This window comes from Hemibagrus wyckioides, linkage group LG28 (genome assembly GCF_019097595.1).
Source record: "Hemibagrus wyckioides isolate EC202008001 linkage group LG28, SWU_Hwy_1.0, whole genome shotgun sequence".
In the NCBI taxonomy this organism is placed as follows: Eukaryota; Metazoa; Chordata; class Actinopteri; order Siluriformes; family Bagridae; genus Hemibagrus; species Hemibagrus wyckioides.
The window spans coordinates 2,369,524-2,382,023 of NC_080737.1; the positions used below are offsets into that span (position 1 = coordinate 2,369,524).

Below are 12,500 nucleotides of genomic sequence, written 5' to 3' on the forward strand. Positions count from 1 at the left end.
TTAGTGGAAAGAGATTGATGGAATTTGTGGAGGTTAGTGGAAGTTGTGGAGATTAGTGGAAGTTGTGGAGATTAGTGGAAGTTGTGGAGATTAGTGGAAGTTGTGGAGGTTAGTGGAAGCTGTGGAGGTTAGTGGAAGTTGTGGAGATTAGTGGAAGTTGTGGAGGTTAGTGGAAGCTGTGGAGGTTAGTGGAAGTTGTGGAGATTAGTGGAAGCTGTGGAGATTAGTGGAAGTTGTGGAGGTTAGTGGAAGCTGTGGAGATTAGTGGAAGTTGTGGAGATTAGTGGAAGCTGTGGAGATTAGTGGAAGTTGTGGAGGTTAGTGGAAGTTGTGGAGGTTAGTGGAAGTTGTGGAGGTTAGTGCAAGTTGTGGAGGTTAGTGGAAGTTGTGGAGATTAGTGGAAGCTGTGGAGGTTAGTGGAAGTTGTGGAGGTTAGTGGAAGTTGTGGAGATTAGTGGAAGTTGTGGAGATTAGTGGAAGCTGTGGAGATTAGTGGAAGTTGTGGAGGTTAGTGCAAGTTGTGGAGGTTAGTGGAAGTTGTGGAGATTAGTGGAAGTTGTGGAGGTTAGTGGAAGTTGTGGAGGTTAGTGGAAGTTGTGGAGGTTAGTGGAAGTTGTGGAGATTAGTGGAAGTTGTGGAGGTTAGTGGAGGTAGTGAGGTAGTGTGTGGTGTGTGTGTGTGAGGTAGTGTGTGTATGAGGTGTGAGGTAGTGTGAGGTGTGTGTGTATGAGGTGTGTGTATGAGGTGTGAGGTAGTGTGAGGTGTGTGTATATGTGTGTGCAAGGTAGTGCATGTGTGAGGTAGTGTGAGGTTGTGTGTGAGGTAGTGTAAGGTCTCTGTATGTGTGTGTGTGAGGTAGTGTAAGGTCTCTGTATGTGTGTGTGTGAGGTAGTGTGTGTGTGAGGTAGTGTGAGGTTGTGTGTGCGAGGTAGTGTGGAGCTCTGGAGATTGTTGGAAGTCATGGAGATTAGTGGAAGCTGTGGAGATTAGTGGAAAGAGATTGATGGAATTTGTGGAGGTTAGTGGAAGTTGTGGAGATTAGTGGAAGTTGTGGAGATTAGTGGAAGCTGTGGAGATTAGTGGAAGTTGTGGAGGTTAGTGGAAGTTGTGGAGGTTAGTGGAAGTTGTGGAGATTAGTGGAAGTTGTGGAGGTTAGTGGAAGTTGTGGAGATTAGTGGAAGTTGTGGAGATTAGTGGAAGTTGTGGAGGTTAGTGGAAGTTGTGGAGGTTAGTGGAAGCTGTGGAGGTTAGTGGAAGTTGTGGAGATTAGTGGAAGTTGTGGAGGTTAGTGGAAGCTGTGGAGGTTAGTGGAAGTAGTGGAGATTAGTGGAAGTTGTGGAGGTTAGTGGAAGCTGTGGAGGTTAGTGGAAGCTGTGGAGGTTAGTGGAAGTTGTGGAGATTAGTGGAAGCTGTGGAGGTTAGTGGAAGTTGTGGAGGTTAGTGGAAGCTGTGGAGATTAGTGGAAGATGTGGAGGTTAGTGGAAGTTGTGGAGATTAGTGGAAGCTGTGGAGATTAGTGGAAGTTGTGGAGATTAGTGGAAGTTGTGGAGATTAGTGGAAGCTGTGGAGGTTAGTGGAAGTTGTGGAGATTAGTGGAAGTTGTGGAGGTTAGTGGAAGTTGTGGAGATTAGTGGAAGTTGTGGAGGTTAGTGGAAGCTGTGGAGGTTAGTGGAGGTAGTGAGGTAGTGTGTGGTGTGTGTGTGTGAGGTAGTGTGTGTATGAGGTGTGAGGTAGTGTGAGGTGTGTGTGTATGAGGTAGTGTGTGCATGAGGTGTGAGGTAGTGTGAGGTGTGTGTATATGTGTGTGCAAGGTAGTGCATGTGTGAGGTAGTGTGAGGTTGTGTGTGAGGTAGTGTAAGGTCTCTGTATGTGTGTGTGTGAGGTAGTGTAAGGTCTCTGTATGTGTGTGTGTGAGGTAGTGTGAGGTTGTGTGTGCGAGGTAGTGTGGAGCTCTGGAGATTGTTGGAAGTCATGGAGATTAGTGGAAGCTGTGGAGGTTAGTGGAAGCTGTGGAGATTAGTGGAAGTGTGGAAGTTGTGGAGATTAGTGGAAGTTGTGGAGATTAGTGGAAGTTGTGGAGGTTAGTGGAAGTTGTGGAGGTTAGTGGAAGCTGTGGAGGTTAGTGGAAGTTGTGGAGGTTAGTGGAAGCTGTGGAGATTAGTGGAAGCTGTGGAGATTAGTGGAAGCTGTGGAGGTTAGTGGAAGCTGTGGAGATTAGTGGAAGCTGTGGAGATTAGTGGAAGCTGTGGAGATTAGTGGAAGCTGTGGAGATTAGTGGATGTTGTGGAGGTTAGTGGAAGTTGTGGAGATTAGTGGAAGCTGTGGAGATTAGTGGAAGTTGTGGAGATTAGTGGAAGTTGTGGAGATTAGTGGAAGTTGTGGAGGTTAGTGGAAGCTGTGGAGATTAGTGGAAGCTGTGGAGGTTAGTGGAAGTTGTGGAGGTTAGTGGAAGCTGTGGAGATTAGTGGAAGTTGTGGAGGTTAGTGGAAGCTGTGGAGATTAGTGGAAGCTGTGGAGGTTAGTGGAAGTTGTGGAGGTTAGTGGAAGCTGTGGAGATTAGTGGAAGTTGTGGAGATTAGTGGAAGATGTGGAGGTTAGTGGAAGCTGTGGAGATTAGTGGAAGTTGTGGAGGTTAGTGGAAGCTGTGGAGGTTAGTGGAAGCTGTGGAGGTTAGTGGAAGCTGTGGAGATTAGTGGAAGTTGTGGAGGTTAGTGGAAGCTGTGGTGGTTAGTGGAAGTTGTGGACGTTAGTGGAAGCTGTGGAGGTTAGTGGAAGCTGTGGAGATTAGTGGACGTTGTGGAGATTAGTGGAAGCTGTGGAGATTAGTGGAAGTTGTGGAGATTAGTGGAAGCTGTGGAGGTTAGTGGAAGTTGTGGAGGTTAGTGGAAGTTGTGGAGGTTAGTGGAAGCTGTGGAGATTAGTGGACGCTGTGGAGATTAGTGGAAGTTGTGGAGATTAGTGGAAGCTGTGGAGATTAGTGGAAGATGTGGAGGTTAGTGGAAGCTGTGGAGATTAGTGGAAGCTGTGGAGGTTAGTGGAAGCTGTGGAGATTAGTGGAAGCTGTGGAGATTAGTGGACGCTGTGGAGATTAGTGGAAGTTGTGGAGATTAGTGGAAGCTGTGGAGATTAGTGGAAGATGTGGAGGTTAGTGGAAGCTGTGGAGATTAGTGGAAGCTGTGGAGGTTAGTGGAAGCTGTGGAGATTAGTGGACGTTGTGGAGATTAGTGGAAGCTGTGGAGATTAGTGGAAGCTGTGGAGATTAGTGGAAGCTGTGGAGATTAGTGGAAGTTGTGGAGATTAGTGGAAGCTGTGGAGATTAGTGGAAGCTGTGGAGGTTAGTGGAAGTTGTGGAGATTAGTGGAAGCTGTGGAGATTAGTGGAAGCTGTGGAGATTAGTGGAAGATGTGGAGGTTAGTGGAAGTTGTGGAGATTAGTGGAAGTTGTGGAGGTTAGTGGAAGTTGTGGAGGTTAGTGGAAGTTGTGGAGGTTAGTGGAAGCTGTGGAGATTAGTGGACGCTGTGGAGATTAGTGGAAGTTGTGGAGATTAGTGGAAGCTGTGGAGATTAGTGGAAAATGTGGAGGTTAGTGGAAGCTGTGGAGATTAGTGGAAGTTGTGGAGGTTAGTGGAAGTTGTGGAGATTAGTGGAAGCTGTGGAGGTTAGTGGAAGTTGTGGAGATTAGTGGAAGCTGTGGAGGTTAGTGGAAGTTGTGGAGATTAGTGGAAGCTGTGGAGATTAGTGGAAGATGTGGAGGTTAGTGGAAGCTGTGGAGATTAGTGGAAGTTGTGGAGGTTAGTGGAAGTTGTGGAGATTAGTGGAAGCTGTGGAGGTTAGTGGAAGTTGTGGAGATTAGTGGAAGCTGTGGAGGTTAGTGGAAGTTGTGGAGATTAGTGGAAGCTGTGGAGATTAGTGGAAGTTGTGGAGGTTAGTGGAAGTTGTGGAGGTTAGTGGAAGTTCTGGAGGTTAGTGGAAGCTGTGGAGATTAGTGGAAGTTGTGGAGATTAGTGGAAGTTGTGGAGATTAGTGGAAGATGTGGAGATTAGTGGAAGCTGTGGAGATTAGTGGAAGTTAGTTAGGAGATTAGTGGAAAGAGATTGATGGACGTTGTGGAGGTGGCTGATGGGTGAAAGGAGGAGAAGGTGTGATGGTTTGAGGATTTGATGGTTCAGTTCTCTGTGTTCCTTTCAGCAGAAGGTTTCTTCTCACAGCACTTTTCACTCTGACACTCATAGTAGGCGTTTTTCCCCCTTTTTTTTCTCCAGTAAATTAATGTGATAAATGTAAAAGGGCTCTGACACACTGCACTATTTATGTGTGTGTGTGTGTGTTTGTGTGTGTGTGTGTGTGTGTGTTTGTATGTGTGTGTGTGTTTGATCTTCCCTCTCACTCATTATCCGCTGTGAGACACACCCCGCAGTCTGTTCCTGCCACTGTCATCTTTAATTGGTCGAGATTCGTCAGCCAATCAGTACAGAGCTGTCTGAAACAAAAAGGCGCCTGACACTCGGCCACACCCACTTTTAATTAGTCCTGCATTTTTCACAGCCGCCAATTAGCAACAAATCAAAGATGATGCTCACTAACGAGTTTCTGACTGTCACATATTTCATCACACTCCAACTTCAGTATATGAATACACTCCCTCTGACTGTCTCTCTGTCTTTCTGTCTCTCTTCCTCTGACTGTCTCTCTGTCTGTCTATCTCTCTTCCTCTGACTGTCTCTCTGTCTGTCTGTCTCTCTGTCTGCCTATCTCTCTTCCTCTGACTGTCTCTGTCTGTCTGTCTCTCTGTCTGCCTGTCTCTCTTCCTCTGACTGTCTCTCTCTCTGTCTGTCTCTCTGTCTGCCTCTCTCTCTTCCTCTGACTGTCTCTCTGTCTGCCTATCTCTCTTCCTCTGACTGTCTCTCTCTCTGTCTGTCTCTCTGTCTGCCTCTCTCTCTTCCTCTGACTGTCTCTCTGTCTGCCTATCTCTCTTCCTCTGACTATCTCTCTGTCTGTCTGTCTCTTTTCCTCTTTCTGTCTCTCTGTCTGCCTCTCCTTCTTCCTTTGTCTGTCTCTTTTCCTCTGTCTGTCTCTCTGTTTGTCTGGTTCTCTGTCTCTCTCTCTTCCTCTGTCTGTCTATCTCTCTGTCTGCCTGTCTCTCCACCTGTCTCTCTTCATCTATCTGTCCCTCTTTCTGTCTGACTGTCTCTCTTTCTGTCTGTCTGCCTTTCTCTGCATCTGCCTCTTTCTCGTCTGTCTGTCTGTGTCTCTGTCTGTCTGTCTTTCTTTCTCTCCGTCTGTCTGTCTTTCCTCTGTCTCTCTTCCTCTGTCTGTCTCTCTCTCTGTCTGTCTCTTTCTCCGTCTCTCTTCATCTGTCTGTCTCTCTCTTTTTGCCTGTCTCTCTGTCTGTCTGTCTGAATTTCTCTGCATCTGTTTCTTTTCCTCTGTCTGTCTGTCTGTCTGTCTGTCTGTCTGTCTGTCTGTCTGTCTGTCTGTCATTTTGCCTCCCTGTCTCTCTCTGCCTTTCTGTCTCTCTCTGCATCTGTCTCTCTTCATCTATCTGTCTCTCTCTTTTTGCCTGCTCTCTCTCTGTCTGTCTACATTTCTCTGCAACTGTTTCTGTCTGTCTGTCTGTCTCTCATTTTGCCTCTCTGTCTCTCTCTGCCTTCCTGCCTGCCTGCCTGTCTTTCTCTCTCTGCCTCTCTGTCTCTCTCTGTCTTTCTCTCGCCCTCTGTCTGTCTCTCTGCTTGCCTGCATGCTTGTCTCTCTCTCTGTCTGTCTGTCTCTCTCTCTCTCTGTCTGTCTGTCTGCAGTATACTAAGTGTAGCTCTTTCCTATTCATTCACAGTGACTCTTATAACGAGTGCATTGTATGGTGAGTTCTGAGAACTGCTCCAGGATGTGACAAGTGTGTGTGTGCATGTGTGTGTGTGTGTGTGTATGTGTGTGTATGTGTGTGTGTATGTGTGTGTGTGTGTGTATGTGTGTGTGTGTGTGTGTGTGTGTGTGTGTGTGTGCATGTGTGTGTGTGTGCATGTGTGTGTGAGACTTTTAAAAGTGTGAAGTCTGTGCAGTTTAGACGGCAGGATGTGAGGAGTGAGAAAGCACTGAGATCGGAAGAAGAGAGGGGTGAACTCAAGGGCAGAGCGTGTGTGTGTGTGTGTGTGTGTGTGTGTGTTTGAGGATGCTGCTGAAAATGCTGACATTAATTCTATTTCTATTATCTATACAGTGTGTGTAATGATATGATAAATTTCTGGGATGATGATCATTATAGTATCATGGCCTGTTGCTAGGCAACTGGGTAACACACGCTGATTGTGTGCTTGTTGACTAGCGTAACACTTTTACGCGTCTGTGTGCGTGGACAATATAAAGACATAATTACAGTGAAAACGTGACGGAACCGTCCGGAACGCTTCCACTTCCCTCAGATCTGTGCTAATCATCGAGAGAGAAAAACACACTAACAGTGTAAACAATGTCGATTTGGTCTCAGCGAGGAGAAAACATTAATGTTGAATATGTTTAGCGTAAGTGGAAGTTACATGATCATGTCTGAAGCAATGACTTCACTTTTGCTTATTCGCTTATTCACAATGTCATCATTTGTAACATTAGCATAACATCACTGTAATATTTTAGCTTTAGCTAAAGCTAGCCGTCGTCCAGGATGTTACTTTTAAACATGCTAGCTGGTGATACCGCAATGAACTGGATTTCTAAACCCTTAGCTAGCTGTAAAACAGGCTAGTAAACAGAGTAACACTTGGAACTAGCATGGTATAAAAAGTTGCTAGCATTCCTTCTTCCGTAGCCTAATATTTTTTCTGACAGGATGTCCTGTTGATGTTGATTGACAGGTAGTTTTACGCAAGCAGTGCTTGAGTGTGATCTTGTCTCTGGAGAATTTCATATTTCTGAAGCTGAAATAGATTTTTGCGCGAGTCGACACGCTGTCCGTCCCATCTTCATTTTCTCCTGGCTCTTATCTGCTGCCTGACCGTTTCTCCTTCTCAGCATCTCCTTATCTCTTCATCTGGGTGGTTATCTGTCCATCTCATCTTTCCTTTGTCCTCTAAACGTGAGCGTCTGTCCTCCGCCTGCGCTCGTCAGCAAGGTGGAAATCTCCAAATATGATTGAGTCGAATGAATCGCTTTTCCAAACCTGGCAAGATGAAGAATTCGTGGAAAATTCTTTTTTTCACACTTTCAGCCTGAACGTGTCAAACTGTTATGTCACGTGTCATCAGGATGGAACGTATGCACACGTGTGAGATGCGGTGTGTAGTGTCAGAGTGATGATAACAACACGAGTCTCATCAGAGCCGAGTCTTCAGACAGCTAGTGCAAACGTTAGCTTTTTTTAATGTTCTGAATGATTTCTGAGTCTGTAAACACATCTGGTAAACATTCCCCGAGATGTTAACGCGGGAGACGTTCTTACGTTACGCTGTAAATTTGTTACATTGTTACATTATTAAGTTGTTACACTGTTACTTTGTTACATTGTTACATTATTAATTTGTTATGCTGTTACTCTGTTACAGTGTTACATTATTAATTTGTTATGCTGTTACTTTGTTACATTGTTACATTATTACGTTATTACATTGTTACATTATTACGTTGTGACGCTGTTACATTACATTGTTACATTATTACGTTATTACATTGTTACATTATTACGTTGTGATGCTGTTACATTACATTGTTACGTTATTACATTGTTACGTTATTACGCTATTACATTGTTACATTGTTACATTACTACTCTGTTACATTGTTACGTTACTACTCTGTTACATTGTTACGTTATTATGTTGTTACATTGTTATGTTATTACGTTATTACATTGTTACATTATTACGTTGTGACGCTGTTACATTACATTGTTACATTGTTACGTTATTACATTGTTACGTTATTACGTTGTTATGCTGTTACATTATTACGCTATTACATTGTTACATTGTTACGTTACTACTCTGTTACATTGTTACATTATTATGTTGTTACATTGTTACATTACTACTCTGTTACATTGTTACGTTATTATGTTGTTACATTGTTATGTTATTACGTTATTACATTGTTACATTATTACGTTGTGACGCTGTTACATTACATTGTTACATTGTTACGTTATTACATTGTTACGTTATTACGTTATTACGTTGTTATGCTGTTACATTATTACGCTATTACATTGTTACGTTACTACTCTGTTACATTGTTACGTTATTATGTTGTTACATTGTTACGTTATTACGTTATTACATTGTTACATTATTACGTTGTGACGCGGTTACATTGCATTGTTACATTGTTACGTTATTACGTTATTAAGTTGTTATGCTGTTACATTATTACGCTGTTACATTGTTACGTTATTACACTGTTACATTATTATGTTATTACATTGTTATACTGTTACATTATTACGCTATTACATTGTTACATTGTTACATTGTTACGTTACTACTCTGTTACATTGTTACATTGTTATGTTATTACGTTGCTACGCTGTTGCTTTGTTATATCGTTATATTATTACGTTGCACTGTTACGTTGTTAAATTGTTACATTATTACGGCATTATGCTGGAACATTGTTAAGTTATTACGGTGTTAAGCTGTTATTATGCTGTTAAGTTGTTACATAGTTACTTTGTTACATTGTTACATTATTATGTTGTTAAGCTGTTACACTGATACGTTATTACGCTGTTGCATTGTTATGTTATTACGCTGTTGCATTGTTACATTGTTATGTTATTACGCTGTTGCATTGTTACATTGTTATGTTATTACGCTGTTGCACTGTTACATTGTTATGTTATTACGCTGTTGCATTGTTGCATTGTTACATTGTTATGCTGTTGCATTGTTACATTATGTTATTACGCTGTTGCATTGTTACATTGTTATGTTATTACACTGTTGCATTGTTACATTGTTATGCTGTTGCATTGTTACATTGTTATGCTGTTGCATTGTTACATTGTTATGTTATTACACTGTTGCATTGTTACATTGTTATGCTGTTGCATTGTTACATTGTTATGTTATTACGCTGTTGCATTGTTACATTGTTATGTTATTACGCTGTTGCATTGTTACATTGTTATGTTATTACGCTGTTGCATTGTTACATTGTTATGTTATTACGCTGTTGCATTGTTACATTGTTATGTTATTACGCTGTTGCATTCTTACATTGTTATGTTATTACGCTGTTGCATTGTTACATTGTTATGCTGTTACGCTGTTGCATTGTTACATTGTTATGTTACGCTGTTGCATTGTTACATTGTTATGTTGTTACGCTGTTACATTGTTACATTGTTATGCTGTTGCATTGTTACATTGTTATGTTATTACGCTGTTGCATTGTTACATTGTTATGTTATTACACTGTTGCATTGTTACATTGTTATGCTGTTGCATTGTTACATTGTTATGCTGTTGCATTGTTACATTGTTATGTTATTACACTGTTGCATTGTTACATTGTTATGCTGTTGCATTGTTACATTGTTATGTTATTACGCTGTTGCATTGTTACATTGTTATGCTGTTACGCTGTTGCATTGTTACATTGTTATGTTACGCTGTTGCATTGTTACATTGTTATGTTATTACGCTGTTGCATTGTTACATTGTTATGTTATTACGCTGTTGCATTGTTACATTGTTATGTTATTACGCTGTTGCATTGTTACATTGTTATGCTGTTACGCTGTTGCATTGTTACATTGTTATGTTACGCTGTTGCATTGTTACATTGTTATGTTGTTACGCTGTTACATTGTTACATTGTTATGCTGTTACGCTGTTGCATTGTTACATTGTTATGCTGTTACGCTATTAAGTTGTTACATAGTTACTTTGTTGCATTGTTAGATTGTTACGTTATTACGTTGTTAGTCTGTTGTTACATTATTTGTTTGTTACATCGTTGTGGTTATTTACAGTTTGTTTAGAAATGTAAAGATATTAAAATAAACAGTTGTTGGTCTTCACTCTAACACAGGTATTCTACACATTGTTAGTTTTTATCTGACGTTTGTTCACCTTCATCGAGGGTCCACTCCCTCTGTGACTATGCGCATAAATTTGCATAAATTATATCACAACACGTTCATCATGCAAATATTGATTATTTTCTGAACTCGCGGCTTCACATCGGAGTTTCACGAGTTCAACAAGCGCAAACTAGCGTTCACGTCCTGCGCCACACCCACACTTCCGTATTCCAGCCTCCATATCCTCACGGAATTGCTCACACACTTGTTAACCATCCTCCCTGTTATTGTTATCAGTGTATATATATATATATAGCCACACTTATGTCCACTCCTTTCTGGATTATCGCGTGCCTTTTGTGTCCGTTTTTCCCACAGTTCCTGTTTTCGACCCCTCGACTCAGACTCTCGTCTCCATCTTGATGTGTGGATTTGGGCTTTTGACCCGGTTTGACTTTTTAGTGTCGTGTCTCTTTCCTCTGTCTGGAATCTCCGCTCCGTTCCTATCTCCTGGACTTGGACGTGTGTGTTGTAGTTGGTCTGGCTCTGCTCACACTACTGACCCTGCCTTTATTTGTTGTGGATTTTTTTTTTTACTTTAATTGACCTTTATTTTTTGTGAAGTCATTTTTTGTGGAATTACTCGGGTTATATTTTTGTGGACTTCTTTTTTTGTGGTATTTTTCCTGTGTTTGATATTTTCTTGAGTTTTTGCCATCTCTCTTTAAGTCCTGCTCCTTAAAGACTTCTTAACCTTCACCCTCTTCCTCTCTCTGCACTTGGGTCCGCTCGGCCACACAGATCCCCTGACACCAGACTAATTAAGAGTTTTTAATAAATGAATGATTTTACTGTATTATAACCCACACACTCCTCTCTCTGTCTCTTTGTGTGTCTCTTCCACAGTGTGTGTGTGTGTGTGCTGAAGCGGCTGTGTGGTGTGTCTGTGTGCAAGTGTGTGTGTTTGGGTGAGTGTGTGAGTGTGTGTGTGTGTGTGTGTGTGTGTGTGTAGCTGTACTCGGTCATGGATGAGAACGTGTACCAGTCCTTGTCTCGTCCTCGGATGGAGCTCAGCTACTCCAGTTCTTCTGAGGAAGAGGACGAGGCGAATCTTCGTCACAAACACTACAGAGACTCTCGCGCCCACTCACACACTCACACCGAGTACCAACCTGACCGCAGGTTCACCTACAACAGCCACAAAGTGCGCAGGAAACCCCAGGACATCACGGCCAAGGGTGAGAGTACACACACACACACATGCCCACACACACATACACGCACACACACGAGGAAGAGAGAGAGAGGGATGGAGACAGAGAGAGAGAGAGAGAGAGGGATGGAGACAGAGAAAGAGGGAGAGGCAGAGAGAGAGAGAGAGAGAGAGAGAGAGAAGAAAAAACATAAATAAACAGATAGAGAAAGAAAGAGAGAGTCAGTGTCTCTGTACTGTACCTGCTACAGATTACCCACAATGCACTGAGGCATGAGCAGAGAACAGGGAATTAGTGCACTTTATTTTATTGTTCTAACACACTCCTGTAGCATCATATTACAAATCTGTGTGTGTGTGTGTGTGTGTGTGTTTCCAGTTAAACGTTACATGCAGAATGAAGAAGCCATTCTCTTCTAGTTACCACGGAAACAGGGAGATGAACTAAAGAGTGTCAGATAGAGAAAGATTGAGTTTGTGTGTGTGTGTGTGTGTTTGAAGGATGAGCAGAGAGCCGTGTGTATGTAAGACAGAAGTCAGGGGGTCGCCTTGGTGATGAGCCCATCCTTCAAAAAGCACAACACACACACAAACACACACACACAGAGCGTTATCTTTCTGGGAAGGAGTTCTGCTGGATAGAAAGAGAGGCAGAGAGGAGGAAGAAAAAGAAAGATTAAAGAAAGTTAGAAGCAAAACACTGAGGAACGAAAGAAAGAAAGAAAGAAAGAAAGAAAGAAAGAAAGAAAGAAAGAAAGAAAGAAAGAAAGAAAGAAAGAGAACGATAAAATTAGAGATGTATGATGTTTAATCCAAGAAGAAAGAAAAAAGAAAGAGAAAGAAGGATGAAAGGAAATAAGACAGTTACTAATAAGACAGACTCTCTCTCTCTCTCTCTCTCTCTCTCTCAGAATCAGCTGCTTTTCCTGATTTCCAAACCGAACTCCACTCGGCCAATCAGGAGCTGGCATACCCGGGCGGTGGCTCACTGGGCGTGGCCTCAGATCCCGAGTCAGTGGGTGGGGCTTCACCTGACCACGCCCTCCGCCTGTGGATGCAGGAAGTGAAGTCGGAGCGAAGTTCTCGTGCCTCGAGTCGGGCGAACTCTCTCCTCTCTCTCACTGACACGGAGCAGGAGGGACGGGGTGAGCAAGAGAACGACAACGGTAAGTGTGTGTGTGTGTGTGTGTGTGTGTGTGTGTGTGTGTGTGTGTGTGTGTATCGATCTTGTTCATGGATTATTCAATCACTCAATGTCAAGGATACACTGACGACTACC

At 42.6% G+C, this 12,500-nt stretch overlaps 1 protein-coding gene across 3 annotated transcripts in view; it reads left to right on the forward strand.

Moving 5' to 3' along the window:
- tenm1 (teneurin transmembrane protein 1) overlaps nucleotides 1-12,500 on the forward strand; it is a 199,045-nt gene that overhangs the window by 44,515 nt on the left and 142,030 nt on the right. For all 3 annotated transcript variants that reach the window (XM_058383180.1, XM_058383181.1, XM_058383182.1), the window contains exons 2-3: nucleotides 10,915-11,246; nucleotides 12,133-12,387. In XM_058383180.1, coding sequence (XP_058239163.1) covers nucleotides 11,033-11,246; nucleotides 12,133-12,387 — 469 coding nt within the window. In that variant the 5' untranslated portion in view covers nucleotides 10,915-11,032. The remainder of the gene's footprint in view (nucleotides 1-10,914; nucleotides 11,247-12,132; nucleotides 12,388-12,500) is intronic.